At 39.0% G+C, this 24,174-nt stretch overlaps 1 protein-coding gene across 1 annotated transcript in view; it reads left to right on the top strand.

Annotated features, from left to right (window-relative positions):
- The window catches only part of LOC127617547 (anaphase-promoting complex subunit 1-like), an 82,707-nt gene that overhangs the window by 2,166 nt on the left and 56,367 nt on the right, over window positions 1-24,174 (top strand). The window contains exons 2-16 of the mRNA XM_052089511.1: window positions 1,550-1,786; window positions 2,863-3,018; window positions 3,100-3,142; window positions 4,202-4,302; window positions 4,416-4,498; window positions 4,991-5,064; window positions 5,457-5,599; window positions 6,226-6,449; window positions 8,088-8,297; window positions 10,057-10,152; window positions 10,274-10,364; window positions 14,077-14,142; window positions 17,958-18,089; window positions 19,854-19,994; window positions 21,641-21,701. Coding sequence (XP_051945471.1) covers window positions 1,574-1,786; window positions 2,863-3,018; window positions 3,100-3,142; window positions 4,202-4,302; window positions 4,416-4,498; window positions 4,991-5,064; window positions 5,457-5,599; window positions 6,226-6,449; window positions 8,088-8,297; window positions 10,057-10,152; window positions 10,274-10,364; window positions 14,077-14,142; window positions 17,958-18,089; window positions 19,854-19,994; window positions 21,641-21,701 — 1,834 coding nt within the window. The 5' untranslated portion in view covers window positions 1,550-1,573. The remainder of the gene's footprint in view (window positions 1-1,549; window positions 1,787-2,862; window positions 3,019-3,099; window positions 3,143-4,201; window positions 4,303-4,415; window positions 4,499-4,990; window positions 5,065-5,456; window positions 5,600-6,225; window positions 6,450-8,087; window positions 8,298-10,056; window positions 10,153-10,273; window positions 10,365-14,076; window positions 14,143-17,957; window positions 18,090-19,853; window positions 19,995-21,640; window positions 21,702-24,174) is intronic.

Here is a 24,174-nt window from a genome sequence, read left to right as displayed (position 1 = left end):
ACAGACAGACAGATAGATGGACTAACTGAGCGACAGACAGACAGATAGATGGACTAACTGAGCGACAGATAGACTAACAGCGATAGATAGACAGATAGAGTGAGCAATAGATAGACAGATAGATAGACTAACTGAGCGACAGACAGACCAATAGATAGATAGACTAACTGAGCAACAGACAGACAGATAGATAGACCAACTAAGTGACAGACAGACAGATAGATAGATAGATAGATAGATAGGCCAACTGAGTGACAGACAGATAGATAGATAGGTCAACTGAGTGACAGACAGATAGATAGATAGACTAACTGAGTGATAGAAATTTGCATCAACACCTACTTTACCTTATCACTTCCGTAAGCTCCACCCAGTAGCGGTGAGCCGAGAGATGGCAAAGACAGAGCAGGTCAGCCAAGAGCCAGTCATAACAGTGACTTTTTACATGTTAAGTTTTAAGCCCCATTCACACTGCCGTTGACATCAAGTGACACAATCCTATTCATTTTCAGTGAGAGCAGAGCCACTCCTGGCAACAGTGACCATTGGCGACAGAGGTCGCTGTGGCTAGCGACAAGACAGAGTTGAGAAAAGTTTAACTTTATACAAATGACGATTGACTTTTGGGAGCATTCCAATAAGGGTAAAGACGGTGGAGATCACGTCACCCGTCAACTGTGAGTGTGAGATACTGGAGTCGAGTGCAGGCAAGATGGAGATTTTAAACATTTCTGTGAGCGATTTCACTCTTCTGTATCATTTGTCTGTAACCACGTTCATGGATATAGCCTTAGAAAAATAAGCGTGTTTACATGCACGTTCTTACACTGATGAAGCATAATAGGCAAATAACGCATCATGCAGGACTTGCCATAGTGAGAACCGAAAATTTTCCCGGTGGGCCAGCTGCGAAAAGGGACTGTACAGGCAGTGATAAGCTGAAACGGGCTGCCATGTTATGCCGAACAGGCTATGACTGGCTGAAAAGGGCTGCAAAATGGCACCATGATATGCAAAAGGCCAGCGAAAAGGCCTGGAGATTGGGCTGGCCATTACAGGGTCTTGATCCGGTGGTCCTCCATCCACACCTTGATTGACCTGGCTGTGTGGCATGTAGCCTTGTCCTGCTGGAAAAAACAATCCTCAGAGTTGGGGAACATTGTCAGAGCAGAAGGAAGCAGTTTTCTTCGAGGATAACCTTGTCTGTGGCTTGATTCATGCGTCCTTCACAAAGATGAATCTTTCAGAATCCAGCCTTGCTGAAGCACCCCCAGATCATCACAGATCCTCCACCTGGTTGTCTAATGGTTAGACAGAGACCTGGAGAGGCCTTCAAGCCACAGTGTCTTGCACCCACTGTGAAATTTGGTTGAGGATTGGTGATGATCTGGGGGTGATTCATTTCCATTTAACTTAGATTCATGATGTTGAAACCATCAAAATTTTGTTTTGCTGTTTTTTTTTTAAATATTTTTTTTATAACCTCCCCAGAGGATATAACAGTCAGGATATAGATGTGTATAACAGCTTCAATATCTTATGTACACAGAAATAATGCTGATATTGGGAACTCATGTCGCACGCGTATGAAGAGAGAGCCACAATGATAGCCGCAGGCGAATTGCAGTCGTTTGTCCCGTTTGGTCGTGAGCACTGCAAAAATCACCCAAATGCATTGAATCTTCAGCTGCGACAGCTGCAGCCCGCATCTGAGCTCTGGTCCTCTGACGGAGCAGCTGGACTTGTGGGGTCTCTTCAGGAGGTAACTCTACAGGAGAGAGAGAAGGTAGCGGTCCACTTCCTCAATGTATACAGGTTTTTATTAGGGATGGGAAGATATATACAATTTTGAAATATCACTAACCAAAAAAAATACAAACCATATCAATACAAAATACAATATTTTGAAATTCACAACATTGTTTTTTGTCCATTTGATCATAAATGTTGTGTTATTCTACACTGTTAGCTTAATATAGCGATATTATGTTATATTATTAAACTATTCCACTACTATTATAGATAGACAGACAGACAGACAGATCGATAGACAGATAGATCGATAGACAGATCGATAGACAGACAGATCGATCGACTAACTGAGCGATAGACCGACAGATCGACTAACTGAGCGATAGACAGACAGATCGACTAACTGAGCGATAGACAGACAGATCGACTAACTGAGTGACAGATCGACTAACTGAGCGACAGATCGACTAACTGAGCGACAGACAGACAGAATAACTGAGCGACAGACAGACTAACTGAGCAATAGACAGACAGATAGACTAACTGAGCGATAGACAGACAGACAGATCGACTAACTGAGCGACAGATCGACAGATCGATAGATAGACTAACTGAGTGACAGATAGACTAACTGAGCGATAGAAAGATAGACTTTCTGAGCGACAGATAGACTAACTGAGCGACAGACAGACAGATAGACTAACTGAGCGATAGATAGACAGATCGATAGATAGACTAACTGAGCGATAGAAAGATAGACTTTCTGAGCGACAGATAGACTAACTGAGCGAAAGACTAACTGAGCGACAGACAGACAGATAGACTAACTTAGCGACAGACAGACAGGTAGACTAACTGAGCGACAGACAGACAGACAGACAGACAGACAGACAGATAGACTATCTGAGCGATAGATAGACTAATCAAATCAAGAAAATATACAATTGTGAGCCTCATATCGTATATTGAACTAAATCCTTTGATGACCATATCGTCCCATCCCTAGTTTTAATATTGTTGGCCTTCAGATATAGCAAGAGTTTGGGCCATGATTGGCAGTATGTCTTCTTATGAATGTTGTATGTATGCTCGTGATGTTGTGATTGGCAGGAGCGCTGGCAGCTGAGGAAGGGCACAGCTCCTGATGACGTTCAATATGAAGAAGAGCTGTATGTGGCTGGAAACATGGTCATATGGAGTCGTGGCTGTAAGCATCAAGCCTCATATGTGTACAAGGCGTTCACAGTGGACAGCCCTGTTCAACAGGTATGAAGAGTCATGCAGAATGCACCTTACTGTCATCTAACACTTTGCCGTATTAATAATTTCACAAATTTATTTTCACAGGCTCTATGGTGCAGTTTCACCGTCCCGCAGTCTAAAAAAGATGGTAAGCATTTTGTTCATTTTTGTGTTGAATTGTATTTTTATAATTGATTATACTAATTTCTTTTCATTATACTGCACTCTGGAATCAATGATTCTGATTTGCCAACTGCAGAATTATGTGGTCAAATATTTTAAACCGTATAATGTCCCAGGCAACTGATTTGCCACCTACAGTAGCTGTGCTAGTTTCATGTCTCTTGCATCTCTTTCCTTATGCATTGAAAAAATATAAACCTCAAGCCGTCCATTATCGCAAAATAAACTGTCTGTTACCTGACTGTTGCATTATCCATCCATCCATCCATCCATCTTCAACCGCTTATCCGAAGTCGGGTCGCGGGGGTAGCTGCTCCAGCAGGGGGCCCCAAACTTCCCTATCCCGAGCCACATTAACCAGCTCTGACTGGGGGACCCCGAGGCGTTCCCAGGCCAGTGTGGAGATGTAATCTCTCCACCTAATCCTGTGTCTTCCCCGAGGCCTCCTTCCAGCTGGACATGCCTGAAACACCTCCCTAGGGAGGCGGCCAGGGGGCATCCTTACCAGATGCCCAAACCACCTCAACTGACTCCTTTCGATGCAAAGGAGCAGCGGCTCTACTCCGAGCTCCTCACGGATGACTGAGCTCCTCACTCTATCTCTAAGGGAGAAGACCGCCACCCTTCTGAGGAAGCCCATTTCGACCGCTTGTACTCGCGACCTAGTTCTTTCGGTCATGACCCAGCCCACATGACCATAGGTGAGGGTAGGAACAAAAATTGACCGGTAGATCGAGAGCTTTGCCTTCCGGCTCAGCTCTTTTTCGTGACAACGGTGCGATAGAGCGAGTGCAATACCTGCCCCGATTCTCCGACCAACCTCCCGCTCCATTGTCCCCTCACTCGTGAACAAGACCCCGAGGTACTTGAACTCCTTCACTTGGGGCAATACCTCCTTCCCTACCTGGAGTACGCACTCCATGTTGCATTATCTCATATGTAATTATTTCATTGTTTGATGTCAATAGTGATGTATGGTGTCTGATATTGTCCCTGAGCGTAATTCAATTGAGTTATTTTTCAGTAAAGGAAGTAGTGGAGCAGACGGTGTGTATCGTCCAGAGCACATGTGTGAATGTCCACAGCATGAGTGGGAAAGACTTCATATCTCCTCTCCCCTTCCAGGTCAGAACAGGGGGGTTGGGACATCATTTTCACATGGTCATTTTTTCCAAGAATAATAGGTGCTTGTTGGAAAAAAGAAAGTTGCGTTTCTCATTACCGGGTTTCATTTGTAGGTTTCCACTCTCTGGTCAACAAAGTTTGGCCTGCTTTTGGAGCGCAAAAACATTACAGTTGATGGCCACATGAGTCCCAGCAGGTATGACACATATTACATTTTGGCTTTGCTCCTATTTACTGAGCTCTATGTTAAAGGTTTTTCACCCAAAAATGAATGCCTTAAGAGAGAACACAGTGCTCAGTCCAGTGCTGCGTTTCCCAAAAGCATCGTAAGCCTAATTAGATCGTAGAAACCATTGGCGCAAATGGTCTCTTCTATCAACTTAAGCTTGCGATGGTCTTTTCTGATCCGTTACAGATTTGTGAGGAACAGACTGAAATGTAGGTTGTTCTTTGCCAAAAATTGGCATGTCACTTTTTGTGCATATTGAATGGAAAAGAGCTCCTTGAGCATTCTGCTAAACTTCTTTTGTGTTTCTTGTTAGAAAGAAACAGGTTGGAAATGACGGGAAGTTTTATTTTTGCTGAACTATCCCTTTAATACTGTAACTTTGTGCGTTTGAGTGCTTACTTGGGATAAAAAATAGGTGCTTTAGTTTGACATCAACATTAAATCTTGTGTTGTTATCAGGGAACCTCTGCCGATCCTGTTCAGCATGCTGCATCCTTTAGATGAAATCGCTCCTGTTGTTTGCAAGTCCACTGGTAAGGTGTTTTGATATTTGCACTACTTATGTCACATCTCATGTGTAAAACACAAGGCATTTCAGTGATCTTAAGTTGCTTAAATACTCAGAATAATACAATCAGAACTGATTCTTCAACATGGCATTCAAAGTCTGTAAAATCACCCAAGATGCTTTCTGTGGTCTACTGTCAATCATTCTGACCCACATACATTAAAACATGAAGATTTATGCTTTTGAAGTTTCCATAAGTTGACATTGTATTATTAGAATTAAATGTATTTTGTATTAACTCTGTTTGCATTATCTACTTCAATGACTGTAATGCTATATTATTGATCCCTGAAAGATTGACTATGACCTCATGACCTCTTTTGCATGGGTCATATATGTGGATTCTGATTGGTTCAGGTCTGTTTGAGGCGCGGCTCCAGTATGTTTCAGACAGCGCTCTGAGAGTCTTGTTCACCTGCCTCGAGCCCTCAATCATCATGACCTATGACACGCAGCAGTGCACACACACTGTCTGGGCCCTGCGCAGAGTCACACCTGAGGTACATGTTATACACATCGCTCTTGTGTTTCACCATGTCTTCGTTTCAGTGGTTAAGGGATGATGTCAAGTAGGGCTGCCAGAGTACATAACGTTGTGCTCTCTAGTTACATTTGTGGTTGAAACTTAAAATTGCAAGCAATTTGCGGAAGACACTTTTGGTGAGTTGTGTTTCGGAACTGGTTTTCTGCTCGAATGGATCACATGATTTGAACCTGGACATCGCTTGTAATCTTGACTGGGAAATATTAAAGATACTCTGTTCTATTTTCATGTCGATATTATGTTATACTATTAAACATTTAAAACCAAAATATTACTTGCTTTGAAAAGATAAACAACACTTGAATACATACTATGAATGAATGAATGAAGGACATTTACACCAAGCGTTTTTCTGACATTACACTCGTAGTGCTTTTACATTCATAAGAAACCACCACCAGTTACCAGCATATGTTATATGTCATTCAAATGTTTTATCTACTATTAATGTTTGTATTGTACTACACTTTTCAATTGGTCCCTATGCATACAAGTATGCTCATATATGCAGTTTGCATGCATTTAAGAAAGCAAGCAAACTTATAGATGTTTTATGAAGCAATGCTCTTGTGGCATTTGCAGGAACAGTCCACTGTGCTGAAGTGTCCAGACCAGCCTGGACTGATTCACACTCCCAACGCAGCTCCCAGCTTCCTCAGCACACACCTGAGAAACGTGACCCGGCTGGACTCACCTGCCTCGCCCCTGCACTGCCACGCTCTGCACAACCAGAGTCGAATCCCTGCCTCCCCCGGCCTGCACTCGCGGGTTCACTCGCCCAGCATTTCAAACATGGCTGCTCTCAGGTACTGTACGTCCATACATTCAGTCTGTGATTGATATCGAGCTATTTTAAAGTAAGATGCAGCTGTGCATAAATTCTGATCAATGTGTAATAAGTGGTGCTTGCTAAAGCATCACAATAACTATTTTAAGGTTGGGGATTAGAATAAACCCCTAACGCTTAGTATTACATTTCGGTGTGTAACTCTTCCTGCACCGTTCTGCACTTAGAACATCTTATGCTTCCTTCAAGTGGACCTGGGAAGCTCGTACCTCCGGGTCGGGCATTCGACACTAACATGTCACGCATTCAAGTGGAAAGCAAATACAGAAGAAGCCAAACTTATATACACAATGAATGACGGGAAAAGCTCTTTCTGTTGTACCAGTGAATAAACAAACAAACCTGCATCACTTATACACAACATATATGGTTTATTAATGCACGGTATCTCACAAATTAATTAATTTGCATAAAACAAATAGCGAAGAGTGAGTCATTGGTTGAATGTCATATATAACAAATTAATTTTACTGAAATAAATGATAGAAGTTGAAATGCTTTTGCAAAATCATCAGCTTCCATCAACTTTCCTGTTGACACGCTCCTTCCAACATAACATCTCGGCAACTTGATATCATATTCCCAGTTTCCCACTCGCAATTACGACTTCACTTGATCGTTCATATGCTCAGAACAAAATAGAAAATATATATATATATTTTTTATAAAACTGGATTACTGGATAATGCAGAAGCAAAATTAACAGTAATTCACGTGAAAGGCTTCTGTAGAAAAGAAGACCGTTTTCTTACAGATTTTGTTATTCGATTTTTTTCTCTCTCCTTTGATCTGGACTTGGATTAAACCTCTTTTTTTTTTTTTTCCACTTTAGTTGTAATAGGATATCAGTTAATTTTTCGGAACCCAGTCAACTTAAATATTATTGTAAAATATTATTTAAAATAAAATAATTATATAATAATATGAATATTATTATTAATAGTAAAAATAGTCTTTTGTATTTTTGGTGTTATTATTATTATTGCTAAGTTTTTCAGTCTTCATTTTTTTAACTTTAAAACCCTGGGGCTTTTAATTAACACTCCAGGAAGATGGTGTCCTTGGAGTGTCTGTGTGTGTGTGTGTGTGTGTGTGTGTGTGTGTGTGTGTGGTTTAATGTCCTTTTTATTCAATATTATTAATATGCTTTTTATTCTTGCTGCTTATGTGTGTGTGGTGTGACACAACAGAGCGTCGCTCATTCATCTTAGCATGTTGTCCATGCATATACATTTTTTTAAATGCAGCCTTTTGAGATTCATAAATCTATCATATATCTTATGGACTACTTGGTGCTTTTATGGTTCTTTTGTGCCATTTTTGGAGCTTGATTGTAACAACCATGATTAAAACACTGTCGGATTTGGAACAGCCTTGTCAAACCCATACCCAATCCGGTTAAAAACGTCACTATCGGAGCTGATACCAGTACAGGTATCGGATTGGTGCATCCCTAGGAATAACAATGCCCTGGCTACCACCCACAGAATGGTAATAGTAAAGAGAGAATATAAAAAAAGACAAAGATAGACCATGTACAATTGTATCTAAATACTACACTGTAATTGATCCTTATTCATTTGTTGCTTGTGATCAGTCGGGCTCACTCCCCTGGCATTGCTGTGCCCTCCTTCTCCGGAGCTCAGCGCTTTAACATATCGTGCCATACACCATCCCCACGTGGGCACAGCATCCTGGGCTCGCCCAACAGCACCCTGAACGAGACGGCCCTGCTGCCGGAGATGGAACCCATTCTACCTGACCTCTGCATTGAGCAGCTTTGGACTGAAACCAGTGCAATCTCCAGGTCTGCTTAAGCTTCATAGCTCAGTTTTTTTATTTAAAAACATGTTTGATTTTTTTTTTGCCTTAATTCTATAAGACAGACTAGAGAGATGGGGGGAGTCAGAGAGCAGAAACTAGCCAACAGCTCAGTATACAGTTGAAGTCAAAAGTTTACATACACTTCGAATGCAGTCATTAAAACATATTTTTTTAACCGCTCCACAGATTTAATATTAGCAAACTAGAGTGTTTTATCTACTTTGTGCATGACACAAGTCATTTTTCCAACAATTGTTTAAAGACAGATTGTTTCACTGTTAATTGACTATATCACAATTCCAGTGGTTCAGAAGTTTACATACACTAAGTTAACTGTGCCTTTAAGCAGCTTGGAAAATTCCACAAAATTATGTCAAGCCTTTAGACAATTATCTTCTGATAGGAGGTGCATTGAATTGGAGGTGTACCTGTGGATGTATTTTAAGGCCTACTTTCAGACTCAGTGCCTCTTTGCTTGACATCATGGGAAAATCAAAAGAAATTAGCCAAGACCTCAGAAGAAAAATTGTGGACCTCCTCAAGTCTGGTTCATCCTTGGGAGCAATTTCCAAAAGCCTGAAGGTACCACGTTCATCTGTACAAACAATAGTACACAAGTATAAACTCCAGTTTGGGACCACGTAGCCATCATACCGCTCAGGAAGGAGATGCATTTTGTCTCCTAGAGATGAACATAGTTTGGTGTGAAAAGTGCAAATCAATCCCAGAACAAGAGCAAATGAACTTGTGATGATACTGGAGGAAACTGGTAGACAAGTATCTATATCCACAGTAAAAGAAGTCCTATATCGACATATCCTGAAAGGCTGCTCAGCAAGGTAGAAGCCAATGCTCCAAAACTGCCATAAAAAGCCAGACTACAGTTTGCAAGTGCACATGGGGACAAAGATCTTACTTTTTGGTAATTTTTTTACTACATGTCCTATTGAAACAAAAATGTAACTGTTTGGCCATAATGACCATTGTTATGTTTGGAGGAAAACTGGGGAAACATGGTGGTGGTAGGATCATGTTATGGGGGTGCTTTGCTACAGGAGGGACTGGTGCACTTCGTAAAAAAAAAGATGGCATCATGAAGAAGGAAAATTATGTGGGTCTGTTGAAGAAACATCTCAAGACATCAGCCAGGATGTTAAAGCTCGGTCACAATTGGGTCTTTCAAATGGACAATGACCCCAAGCATACCTCCAAAGTTGTGGCAAAATGGCTTAAGACAACAAAGTCAAGGTATTGGAGTGGCCATCACAAAGCGCTGACCTCAATCCGATCTGAAAAAGCATGTGCGAGCAAGGAGGCCTACAAACCTGACTCAGTTACACCAGTTCTGTCTGGAGGAATGGGACAAAATTCCAGCATCTTGTTTTGAGAAGCTTGTGAAAGGCTACACAAAACGTTTGACACAAGTTAAACAATTTTAAAGCAATGCTACCAAATACTAACAAAGTGTATGTAAACTTGTGACCCACTGGGAATGTGATGAAAAAAATAAAATCTGAAATAAATAATTCTTTCTACTATTATTGTGACCTTTCACATTCTTAAAATAAAGCGGTGATCCTAACTGACCAAAGACAGGGAATTCTTTCTACGATTGAAAGTCAGGAATTGTGAAAAACTGAGTTTAAATGTATTTAGCTAAGGTGTATGTGAACTTCTGACTTCAACTGTAAGTCAATTTATTGTCTTTCATATCTTGTGATCAGTGTTGTGTCTGTGTGCAGGGATAAGGGCTGTCAGGCCTCTAAAGTCTTCATCACCTCTGACCTGTGTGAGAACAGGTATCTATGCTTCCTGATTGAATCCCACCAGCAGCTCAGGTGAATACGTTTTTCTTTTTCTCAATAACCTTCTGTTCATTTATTTATTTTTTGGATACATTTTCTGTCTATTGTTATTAATTTAAAGCACTTTGTTGCCTCTCTTGTGTGCTATTCATAGATGTGTAAAATTTCTTGAGAGCAATGAAACTTCTCAGTTGATATTTGCATCAGTGACCATTATAACTGCAAAAGATGCAGCTCCTCTAGAGGTGAGTACATGGATCAATTTGTGAGATTGTGAGAAGACAAAAAAGCTTTTATGTCATCTTGATGCTGTTTCGTTAAAAATTATGATACTGATTTTATCTCAAAACTAAAGGTCGAAGATTTTTTATTTTGCCACTTACCTTATTTTGTCATCTGGTTGCTGTTTTGCTCTGGAATTATACACATACAAATGTACAAAGAGTTACAAAAGCGGTCTTATTGTTCGAACATTTGAGGAATGTTCGGTTCAATATAAGTTAAGCTCAGTCGACAGCATTTGTGGCATAATGTTGATTACCGCATAAATTCATTTTGACTCCTCCCTCCCTCCCTTTCTTTAAAAAAAGCAAAGATTGAGGTTACAGTGAGGCACTTGGGAGGTGAATGGGACCAATTCTTTGAGGGTTTAAAGGGAAAAATGTGATGCTAATAATTTTATAAAAGCACTTACATTAATTCTTCTTTTAAAATGCATGTATTATTTGAGCTGTAAATTTGTTTAAATCAGCATTTTTACAATCATTTTAAATTATAGGTTTTGTTGACATTACATCGTCATTACAAAATCGGCTATAACTTTACACAGAAAAGGTTAGTAGGTGATTTCATCACACTAAAATCATGTTATCACCCATATTGTGTATGTCTTGTGGCTGAATATTTGAAACTGTGTATTTTATCAACAGAAAATGGGCCCCCATTCACTTCCATTGCAAGTGCCTCACTGTAACCTAGATTTTTGCTTTTTTTAAAGAAAAGGAGGGACGAGTCAAAATACATTTTTGTGGTAATCAATATTATGTTAAAAATGCTGTCGCTTCAGCTTAACTTGTATTGAACCTGGAACATTTCTTTAAATAATTTCCATTGAACAATTGGATAACAACATTTTAAGAAATAATATAATAATAAATAAAAAATATGAAAATATAAGAACATGATGATTAATATGGGGAAAAAAGGTTATTTTGCACTTCTAAAATATTTTTGCATTTCTGTTTTCCAGTTCTAAACAATAGAAATCACATTTTACATGTTATGATAGAACATAACAAATTTTATCTTGGGAGGCTTTTCTTTTATATTATATTATATATTATACTTACTATTATATATTATAAGAAAAATTATTATAGACTTTATACAGCACAATAAACATATGTTACATAATTATTTATAAATAGACCATCTCCATTTTACATCAGCGTTTTCATGTTTATGACCGATTCACCAATGGTTTTAATTGGTGGCCAATGCATTAATTACTGTTGAAGTCAGAAGTTTACATACACCATGGCCAAATACATTTAATCTCAGATTTTCACAGTTCCTGAGTTTTAATTGTAGAAAACATTCCCTGTATTTGGTCAGTTGGGATCACTAATTTATTTTAAGAATCTGAAAGGTCAGAATAATAGTAGAGAATTATTTCTTTCAGCTTTTATTTCTTTCATCACATTCCCAGTGGGTCACAAGTTTACATACACTTTGTTAGTATTTGGTAGCATTGCCTTTAAATTGTTTAACTTGTGTCAAATGTTTTGTGTATCCTTTCACAAGCTTCTCACAATAAGTTGCTGGAATTTTGTCCCATTCCTCCAGACAGAACTGGAGTAACTGAGTCTGGTTTGTAGACCTCCTTGATCACACATGCTTTTTCAGTTCTGCCCACAAATTTCCTATCGGATTGAGGTCAGAGCTTTGAGATGGACACTCCAATACCTTGACTTTGTTGTCCTTAAGCCATTTTGCCACAACTTTGGAGGTATGCTTGGGGTCATTGTCCATTTGTTAGGATCATTTGCTACTGAGCTTTAACTTCCTGGCTGATGTCTTGAGATGTTGCTTCAATATATCCACATAATTTTCCTTCCTCATGATGCCGTCTATTTTGTGAAGTGCACCAGTCCCTCCTGCAGCAAAGCACCCCCACAACATGATCCTACCTCTACCGTGCTTCATAGTTGGGATGGTGTTCTTCGGCTTGCAAGCTTCACCCTTTTTCCTCCAAACATCAATGGTCATTATGGCCAAACAGTTACATTTTTGTTTCATCAGACCAGAGGACATTTCTCTAAAAAGTAGATCTTTGTCCCCATTTGCACTTGAAAACTGTAGTCTGGCTTTTTTATTGCAGTTTTTGAGCATTGGCTTCTTCCTTGCTGAGCAGCCTTTCAGATTATGTCGATATAGGGCTTCTTTTACTGTGGATATAGATACTTGATTCACAGGTGTAATTTCTTCAGTGACTGTCTGGATACGCCGTACGATCAGCCGCTCAGGCAGTTTGTATACAACTCTGAGAAGAGAAATTGGTCTGTAATGTGCAGAATCAACACCATTCTTACCAGGTTACAAAATGGCACCTATGTACTTTTGAACAACCTTGGGAGACTTGCTGATGCCAGGATGGTGTTAAAGAATGTCACCAGCCATTATTGAGTTTTTAAGCCGGAGTTCTTAATAAACTCTAGATATATTCCATCGAAGCCGGCAGCTTTCCCAAGCTTGATGTTCTGTAGTGCCTCTGTTAGATCCTCCAAAGACAATTTCCTAGAGAAGATAGGCTGGGCTACCAAAGCCCTCTTCCTCTCACTCAGGGCCTTATTTATTTTCTGAGCATTGTCTTTGGCCACTGTAATCGTAGAGACTCTTTGAAGGCGAGAAGCCACATTATTTGGTGTCATTACACAGAGATGATGTTTTTGGATCAGTATCAGGTGATGTAGTCTTTGAGTCAGCGGCAAGATTATGGAGCAGCCGCCAGTCTTTTATTGACTGTTCATAAACTTCAGAGAGACAATGTTTGTCCCAGCCAGGAATATACTCATTTTGGAACCCACGTGGGATATGGCGCTTTACAAACTGCATTCACTGCCGTTAGACATCACTCATATGCTGTATGAACTGGAGGATAACTGGAGGTATATAGCAAAATCCTACAAATTGGCTTATCAGATATTCCACCATGGTTTTGGCACTGATTTTATCAGCTGTATTCGGGTGCCATAGCTGAGTAATACTGGGCAGTGTTGAATGTGTGGAAAGCTTTGATGATCTGTCGATCCGGGTAATAATATCTCCTCTTGGGTCCTGGGTGACCAAAGTTAGATCGGGAGTATACTCTTTTCTCCACCTGGCTGATCTAAAAGTGCCTTTATCCTTAGGGCTGTATGTAAGGTGGAGATTATTCAGTAACATCCCACCAATGTAGACTGCAGGGTGACGAAAAAGTTTCAATGGAGTATCTGACCTATTTGCCACGTTACAGTGTCGACTGTTGGCATTAGTTAAGGTCACAAACCACCGCATGCAAGTAGGGACATGAGCAGGCTGCCAACTTCCTCCCCAAATCAGCTGTAAGGGGCAGTTTTGGCCAATCGTTATCTTGAGCTAAAAAAAGCAAAAACAAAAGATGCAGTGCTACAAATAAAACAAAACACATGAATCTTTAAAAGTTCAAGATCGTTTTAACTTGACACTTTGTCTCATTAATGCAGGCACCTGCGCAAGACGCTGGGGAAAAAAAAAAACAGTTAGATGGATTGCAGTGGTCAAAAATGTCAGTTTTGTGCATGCTTAAATAGAAAATAATTGAAAAACAGCACAGATGGCTGCAAAAACACGTTCAGAATGAATGGCTGCTAAGTATTGTGCTTTTTTGCTCCTATGTTGTTATCAGGAACTAAACTTAATTTCTTCATTTCTTGAAAGGACATTCACACTATGCTGGTGCTTGAGGCCAATGGAAGTCTGGTTCTGTACACGGGAGTCACTCGGGTGAGCTTTGATTTCAACTGAATTTTGGCGTGCATTAATCCACGTTCAGGTTTTTTGCTTGGAGATTTGACCTGTCTAGAATACACAGTATATTTTCCATGCAAAGATCTCCTTTATTAAATAAGCCAAAGGCAACTGTACATCTGTGCAAGTTTTCTCTCGCAGTCTTGTCGCTTCAGTACATCACGTCCTTCCATCATTTTCCCCAGCAACCACCAGAGATTTGAAAATTGGTTCCAGGTGAGTCACTCATATCTGCATGATAGACATTCATTAGAGCTGGAGAGAAATGAGAGGTTGCTTACAGACACAAAGACATATTTATCATTGATTGTCGGTTTCTACCATGGAATTCATATAACTGATTAATGTCAGAAGATAGTACTTGCAGATCTACAAATGTATATATGATTTATTCATAGAAAAATGTATTTCTCTCCAGCACCAATGATGTTTTAGATGTGAATGACTCACTGAAACAAATTCTCTAGTTCCCTGTTTTTCTAGCTCTTTGGTGATTGGTTGAAATCATGTTTTAGGAAGATAACCTGTCAAACACAATACAAAGGCTGCATCCCAGTTATAATATGTCTTATAAAACTGTGCATGGTTATGTATGATTAGTATGTTTAAAAATAGTATGCCAGCAGATGTTTGAACTATGAATCCGTGCAGTGTTTCTTCTACTTCGGGCACTTTGAACACTGTGGACTTATAGAAAGTTTAGTCTCCTTAAGGCATTTTTCACGCTCTTGTCTACACTGGAAAAATGAAAAACTCAGGTTTTGTGTTATCTACACAACAAAATTGTGTTACTGTTCTAAATATTCTTTGTGCTGTGCACTCTACTAGATAAAATTACGTAAGGTGAATGTGAACCAATCAAGTACACTGCCTGGCCAAAAAAAAGTTGCGAGTCGAATATTTTGATGGACCGCCTTTAGATAAATAGTCTGCACTTATATAGCGCCTTTTTAACCTTAACAGTATTCAAAGCGTGACCCACTGTGACACATTCACCCATTCACACACATATTCTATACACCAATGGCGGTAGAGCTGCCATGCAAGGTGCTAGACTGCCATTGGGAGCAACTTGGGGTTCAGTGTCTTGCCCAAGGACACTTCAGCATGTGGAGTCGTGTGTACCAATCCTGTGATTAGTGGCCGATCCGCTCTACCAACTGTGCCACAGCCGCCCCACAGCTTTGATTACAGCACGCATACATCATGGGATTGTTTCGACAACCTTATGCAACATCACAACTAGGTGTTGTAACGTTTGGTGCCCAAGGAATGGAAGCGAGGAGACGCAGGAGTAGAACCTTAGAATCTTTTAATTATAAACAATGGAGTAGAACATTCTCAGGAGTGGAAACAAACGCTGGAGTGGAAACAAATGCATTCACAAACATAACCATTCAAACATTAACATTCAAGGACTGACAAATACTAAACAAAACTAGAGGGTATATATATACACTTGGAAACTAATGAGGAAATGGAATACAGGTGGGGATGACAATGAACAGATGAAGTGATTAGGGCAGTGGAATCTGGGAAACCTAGTTCTGGGGAAAACTTCAAAATAAGAGTCCTTGAACAGTGGAGACAAACTGTGACTGGTGTAACTGTATGAAATTATCACGGTATGATAACCATCACAAACATGACCACGGTATTATGGTATTGAGGTGCATTGATGATATTATTAGCAGTTTAATATTTGCTTATGAAATATGTTTGATAAACACACACATACATTTTTCAGTTATAACCAAGTCTTGAACTTCATTTTGGATTTCTTCAATGTTAATCCTTTTAACTTTTGATCTTGAACATCAGGACACACTCAATCTGACAAGGTAAAACAATAACAAAAAAATAAATAAGAAATTACAACACATAGAGTAGTCCGATGATTCGGAAAACATATACATAATTTTATGATTTATGAAATTTAATTGTAATTATTTGTAATGATTTTTATCCAGGTTAACACTTCAGATATGCATTTGTGTGCATTCATTAAATTGTTGCATTTTTTATTTAGTTTAATTCTAAACAAAATTGACTGATAATCTATTATTCATTAGCAGATTATTTATTGCCAATTTGTCCAAAACTGTCCATTTTCTGCCACAGTTTCAATGTCATTTTCCTGTAAACCCTATTTATTACCATGTTTTACAAGTAAAATATATTTGTAGTATCAAACACATTGTTGGTCTACTGTTGCGCTGCTTTTAAGCAAAAGAACAAACAGTTGGCACAACGTAATGTTAAACAAGTGCTTCAAACCATTTGCTGCTTTTGTGAATGTGACAAAGCATAAATGTTTTTTATGAAACAGTGGCTATAATTTATTATACTGTATTTCCAATGACATCTCTGCAAATTCTGTGGAGTGGTGTTTACGGAGAAGGTGCTTAAGGTTTGAAGTGTTTCCCGCCTAAGCCGATCCTTTTTTGCGACAAATTTAACAGACTAGGTAACCATCAACAGATGGTGCTTCGTGGGTCTTTAACATACCCAAAGTAATCCCACACAGCTGACTTCAACCGCTTTGGTGCCGTAAATAATTTGGTTCAAGCTCGAACATGTCTGTATGATGCCCTCATGCTTTGCTCCGCTCGTGCAGCTCTTCTGATGTGCTTGTGCTGCGCCTGTGACACCTGCATGTCACCTTTAAAATTGAGTGACAGTCAAATGTAACTTGAGGAAGGTGCAATTTAAAGGTTTATATGATGCTGTAAATGTTGCAGATTCTGTCTTAATTAAACCAATTTGGATTTTTAGAAAAGTTCAGAAGAGTATCTGTCTTTATATTCATGCAATACAATCAATGAGAAGATTTCAATGGTATGATAAACATCTGTTTTAAAAACAAGGCATATTGTGAAACCGTTGTGACCCTAGTCACAGCATTAATTTCCATCCAGAGTTACATTATTTTTTGTCGAACCGCTCCGTAAAGTCTTCTCCGTCAAATCCCAAAGACTTTCAATGGGGTTAAGGTCAGGACTCTGTGGAGGCCAATTCATGTGTGAAAATGATTGCTCATGCTCCCTGAACCACTCTTTCACAATTTGAGCCAGATGAATCTGGGCATTGACGTTCTGGAATATGCCTGTGCCGTCGGGGAAGAAACAATCCATTGATGGTCTTTCAGTACATTCAGGTACTCGGCTGACTTCATTTTATTGCCGTATGATGTTGCTGAGCCTAGACCTGACCAATTGAAGCAACCCCTGATCATAACACTGCCTTAAATTCAAACAGCAACTCTTTTTTTGTTGTTTTGGCCAGGCAGTGTGTGTTCAACATCTGTTTGTTAAATTTGTCAAACTAATGCAACACAATTTTTTAACATAGTTTTCTTTGTTTTCTTCAATCATCACTTGGTTCATATTTCGTCTCAAGCATGCTCTTTTTATTTTGTGGACTTCAAGATCTAAGTATAGGTCTGGGACCAGGCAAAAGCAATAAAATCTATATAAGGCATTTGAAGAGAACCAAAAATAAATGAATGATAAATAAATGGTCCATTTTGAGAAGTAAAAAAAAAAGTATCAGTTTGTGATGCTTATTATACAATTGTAATATACAATTATTATAATCTTGATGTTGTTGTTAACATAGCTTAAACACTTTAAAACGTAATAGGAATAAATTGGATAGTTATTCTAAAAACAGCCAATATAAATGTGGTTTTCGTCCCAATGTGTCCAGAATTTTAGGTTTCGGTTTCAACCAACTATATTTTGATGCGTCACTGCTAATAACTTTAACCTTTTTTTTTTTTTTGCTTTCAGGTGAGCAAAGTATTTGTCCCTGGTCTTCTATCTCCCACGTTCAGCGTGCAGAACCACCAGTTGACCACCCCTCTGGAGAACGTGAGCACTCCCGCCAAAGCTACAGTTCAGCATTTAAGCCGACTAGAGGAGGTATCATTATTGGACTTCAGTGGGGGTACACTTGTATTGTGATATTGTGTCCTTAGTGATTATTTTGTGACTTGAAACAATAATTGAGTCATGTTTGTATAAGCAGGATGATTATCTTTTAGTGGACTTAATGTTGGTGTCCAAGTCCTAATTCTAATGACAGTTCGCTTTGTTCTTACGAGTGGATCAATATCACCATTAAATCAGGATGTTATGGATGGCTCCTTTGTTTTTCTCCTGAAACCACAAACACAACTTGGCTTACGACTTGATAGAATGCAGGTTTGATAATCTAATTTGTGCAGCTGAAATATTGGATCAAATATGCTATTGATTGTTGGTTTAATAAATGATTAATCATAGCCATTAGGGAGTATTTATTGTTATTGAGTTATAGGAGAAGTGCTTCACAGAAAACCCATTTAGAAAAGCCATTTAACATGAAGTATTTTGTCATTCATTGAAACGTCTCTCTCGTGCCCGCAAATGTCTCAAACCACAAACAGCATTTTATTGACTCCATATCCTCAGAGCTACATTAAGAGTGGCTAATTTATTTGTGCAGAAAAACAAACTGGAATAAGAGTTGTTCCTTTTTTGATTGTAAGACAGCATTCACACTCGAGCACCATGACCATTAACTAACGAAGATGTATTAAAAAGCATCATGGAATATGGAATAGTCTGACCAATATTGATTTTAGTGACCCATACTTTACTGATTATTTTTGTGTTAAAGTGTCCAATAACCGATGTGCATAGCTGATTTTGAATTCTTGTTTAATTTGAGCTTTTTGGCACATTATTAACTTCATAATTAAGTCACTAACCTCAGGTGAACTGCTTTACAAAACTAATATGGCACAATATGTCTACAAATAATTGTTTTGACTAAAGTTAGTGGTAGTGGTGTAGTGGGCTAAAGCACATAACCGTTAATCAGAAGGTTGCTGGTTTGATCCCCACAGCCACCACCATTGTGTCCTTGAGTAAGGCACTTAACTCCAGGTTGCTCCGGGGGGATTGTCCCTGTAATAAGTGCCCTGTAAGTCGCTTTGGATAAAAGTGTCTGCCAAATGCATTAATGTAAATGTTAGTTGCAGTAAGCACTTGTTCAGAGCCCCTCATTGGCTTATTAAGATTTAAAATGGAAAAAGTTAATATCTGTAAAAAATATCGGTCAAACCTGTTTCTCTACCCTGGAACTACCATGTTTTTTGGACATGGTATGATTGTTGATGATACCATTCTTTTTTATTTTTTAATCATATACCATTGTAAAATGTCCATTGGTAGAAACGTACCTTCGTAATCCAATGCTTATTTGGACATGCAAATATCATGGTACCATACTTTTTTGAATAAGGAATAAACCTCAAAAGATACACCATGCATATCTTTGTAAATAATGACAAATAAAATCGAGACCCAATGAGGTGCCAGGAAAATGTCAGTGGAAATGATTGTGGCTTTTCATGGTCAAAGTTTATGTTCACCTTCTACAATAGTTTGAAACCCATTACTATAGCCATAAATTCAAATACAGTTTTCACAATCATATAATGATAGTTTTTTGTGTGCTTTTAATGTGTTATTCAGTGCGAATAATAATAATAATAATAAGTAAACTTTAGAAATTTGATGTGCTGCAACTGAACATTATCGTTTTGTTCATGATTTTAATAATCTTTGCGAATGGCTGGTTCTTGTGTCATAATTATGCTTTCTTTTCGAATTCCTAATGCCATGTTTTCCCTCCCTCAGATTGGCATGCCGTCTCCGGTGTTGGAGGTCCGCAGTTTGACGCAGCACCACGAATCATCATGGCTGGAGGACTCGTCGTTTCAACAGGCTGTTCCACACATCCATACGCTCAAAGACCCCGTCAGCAACAGAGTCACTCTGGTCAGTGCCACCTGGCAGCTCTGAACCAAAATAGCAGTTTTACTGCTTCATTGTTGTTCCATTTTGAATCATTCACATTGCTGTATGTCGGTGCTGAGGGCTACAAAAATAATTATAATGCTCTTTTATAAACAATGACTTTATAGGTGGCCTGGGTAGCTCAGTGAGTAAAGATGCTGACTACCACCCCTGGAGTCACGAGTTTGAATCCACGAGTGACTCCAGTCAGGTCTCCTAAGCAACCAAATTGGCCCGGTTGCTAGGGAGGGTAGAGTCACTTGAAGTAACCTACTCGTGGTCACAATAATGTGGTTTGATCTCGGTGGGGTCCGTGGCGAGTTGTGCGTGGATGCCGGCAAGAATAGTATGAAGCCTCCACACGCGCTATATCTCCGTGGTAACACGCTCAAGTCATGTGATAAGATGCACTGATTGACGTCCTTAGACACGGAGGCAACTGAGATTCGTCACTACGCCACCATGAGCGCATTGGGAATTGGGCATTCCAAATTGGGGAGAAAAAAATAAAATAATAATGACATTTTAAAAAGGGGCTTTGATTTAAAAAACAATACCTGAAGCGTATGATTTTCTTGACGTAACGTTAACGGTTCTCGTGCATTTTTCTGCTGATCGGACAAAACTCTGTACTAAATTATTGTCACCATGTTTCCTGCTGGGCTATATGAATAAATATACTCTGTGGTAGCACTGCCCCGCTAGTGAATGTCTCTTAATTATATAATGTTAAAATAAAATTAAACCTCAAAATATTTTAAAATGCAATTTGTTTTTATTATTATTTTTTTCACATAAAAACACTTGTTTACCATGGATAAATTAGGCCCTGAAATTAAATGCTTCCAATGTCTGCTGATTCAGACCAACACTGGTAATAAAAATAAATAAATAAATTGTCTGACACTGATAAAATAAGTCACTGACATGTTGTGCATTTGTACTATTCAATGTACAAAAAATATATTGCATCTGAATTCTAAATGCATTTTCAAAACGTTTTGGCCATGCAGGGTCAAGACTATTGCATTGTTTGTGCTGGCCACTACCGCTGAAGGCAGGAGCTGGTAATTGCTTTTGTCATACGGTGCACGGCTTGTAATTCAGTGCTGCCAAAGTGACGGGACGTGACCGACATGGCATTGTGGCGACTCCGACATGAGCACCAGGAGCTCGTCACTGTTTTGACAAGACTCAATAAGGTCTGGTCCCCTGCAGTCGGGCCACTCAGTCTGCAAGGCCGACGTTCTCATTTCCCACTGAATGATGTGTTCCTGCCAAATGAAATCCCCTTGCGGGCCTGTCAAGGCAATCTTGCCACTACAAACCTACACAGGATGATATGATGCTTAGAAGGGGTTTTAAAAATAGCAAATGTCTACAAAGATTTTCATTCATCCAGGTCATTATAAGAATGCCTTCTGGAATTCCGTCAGAAGCAATTGTTCATTTTGTTTTTTCAATTTTTTTCTTCCAAACGAGCAACAATAATCTTCTGAATTCTATCGGATATAAATGGCAACATGATGCCTGTAGGTTCGAGTTTCCATGTGATTTAGTATGCAGTGGTGTTGCTCATTTAGTATGCTCTGGTAAAGTATCCGCCTCTCACTTTTTTTTTTGTGCAGGAATTGAGCACCGGTTCCATGTTAAGAATCACCATTCCTGAGGTGGCCACTTCAGAGTTGGGTAAGAGAAAACATACTGTCCAGCGGTGTGACGCATCACTTTGAACACAATACAGAGTTGAGTCAGTTTGTTTATGAGAACAAGACTATTTAAGCCTGGTCAAAGCACTTGTTTAACCTGCCCCCCACCACCAGAGTCCCACCACAAAATTATTAATTTTTCATCTTTTGCAGCACATTATCAGTCATATAATATAAACCATAATTTACATGGCAAACATGTTTTATTGAGCTTTAAAAAAAATGGAAAAGAAATGGCTTAACTTGATAAATTACAAGGAAGAATGTGCTTAAAGGTGCGCTACGTAAGTTTGACTCCTAACGAAAGGAATAGTAATTTTGTAATGTATGCATTAACTAATGACCATTCACATAATGTAAGATGAAGACTCCAGTCATATCAGTAACTTTATAAAAGCTTTAAAAGATTGCAGTTTCATTCTTTTGGGAAAAGGTAGTGTGTGTCAGGAAGAAGTATATTTATATTTTCATTAAATGTGAAGAAAGATTTTGCAATAATTAAAAATAGCTGAAAATGTAATTTATTCCACATTCTACCTGATGCGTCAAAGATTATAACAAATCATTCTTGCTATTTGAAACTAAACCATGTCTATAGCCCTAATATGACAGTAATTGTTTTACATGGTGATTTAAGGTTATTTAACCTGATGCAAGGGCTAGTCAGTGATATTTATTGCCATCCGAATCCAAAATGTTTTTCTCCCACTGCGCACTAAAAAATCCCCGGGCAATTAACCTAATGTTTTTTGACAAACAACATAAGGTTGTTGTGGTAATTCAATTTCCATCTGAATCCACATCTCTGAGTTTAAACGCTGTTTTGAAAATCTTTTTTCACCTCTGCCAAGAGCCATATAGTTCCTATTTAACAAGATGGACATTAATGTGCACGTGTACATTTAATACAATGTAGGTATGTATTAGAGAATTTTTTGAAAATATTCACAATAAAATTACATCGCTGCTCCACGACAGTAAGAGGGGGTTCTTACATAGTAGAAAAAGACAAAACGTACGGATCTTGAAGGGATGTTGCAAACCGTTGGAACCCCTCATGATATAATTTTGGGAGGAGACTTTAATCTTTTGCTGGACTCTTACGCTTCACAAGATGTGTAAAAATCTTAGTCTTAAAGCTATTTGGAGACTTTTGGAACCCATCTAGTAGGGACTATACATTTTCTTTCATCAGTCCATAAGATTTATTCTAGGATAGATAATATTTTTATGTATCCAAGTCCCTCATTTCATCTGTTGTTGATGGCTCAATTGGAAACATTTTAGTCTCGGATCACACCCTGGTGAGTTTAGAGGTGTTTCCATATATGGAGAAAAAGTAATCATATAGTTGGAAATTTTATGTATCCCTTTTGCAAAATCCTGTACTGGTCCTCAGTATCCTCTGTGGGCGTGGCTTGGGAGGCACTTAAAGTGGTTCTTAGGGGCCGGATCATACAGTATGCCTCAATCATCAAAAAATCCAAAGCACGAAAACTCGTGGAGTTGGAAGGGAATGGCTGAAGCACCAAATGTAATCTGATGGCCTCAGAGAATTGACCCGATTGAAATACAGATGTAATACTATTTTGTTACGGAAGGGTCAAGACTAGTTGGCATGGACTAATGTTTTGACGAGTGGCAAAACTAGTCGAAGCCGACTGGTCAGTTTGGCGGTGCAACCCCTAATACAAATATTACATGCGACTGATCACGTGAGAATCCAAATTCAGAATTCGTAGATTTACAGAACTTGCTTCGCCACGGTGAATTCATTGTCATCCCAACGGATACGTTTTATCACAGTGGTGCCATGGAAATGTACTTTTACAGACGTCACCCTGAGAAACAGTTACTGTCCCAATATTAACCAATTAGTTAGCGTTACTTTGGTGATTGTATTTAAATCGTCAGAATTTGCAACTATGTTCAATTCATACATAGAAAACCAAATATTTCTGTTTGCATTGCATAACAATGCTTGTACATGTTCAGCAAACATAAGATGTAATGAAAACCCGATACCGTCTCTACACCACCATATGGAGTGGTGGTGGCGTAGTGGCTAAAGCACAGGGCTGTTAATCAGAGGGTCCCTGGTTCGAACCCCACTGCCACCACCATTGTGCCCTTGAGCAAGGCACTTAACTCCAGGTTGTTCTGGGGGGATTGTCCCTGTAATAATTGCACTGTAAGTTGCTTTGGATAAAAGCGTCTGCCAAATGCATAAATGTAAATGTAAATGTACAGGGCAAGTGATGGTTCTGTTTCCAGTCATTCAGACTGAACATGTTATTGCACTAAAGAAAAGCAACATGCAGCTCATCAAATAAAACAGAACACCGTTGCCTCCAGACGTGTTTTTATAAGTTCTTTTAACTTGACATGCTGTCCAAACAACAAAGCATTCTTGGACGAGACGCACAGCGATGTTCAAAATAGTCCATCTAGTG

The sequence above is a fragment of the Xyrauchen texanus genome, chromosome 24 (genome assembly GCF_025860055.1).
Source record: "Xyrauchen texanus isolate HMW12.3.18 chromosome 24, RBS_HiC_50CHRs, whole genome shotgun sequence".
Lineage (NCBI taxonomy): Eukaryota > Metazoa > Chordata > Actinopteri > Cypriniformes > Catostomidae > Xyrauchen > Xyrauchen texanus.
The sequence above is the reverse complement of the archived record's forward strand: the minus strand, read 5'-3'. Positions and strand labels throughout refer to the sequence as shown.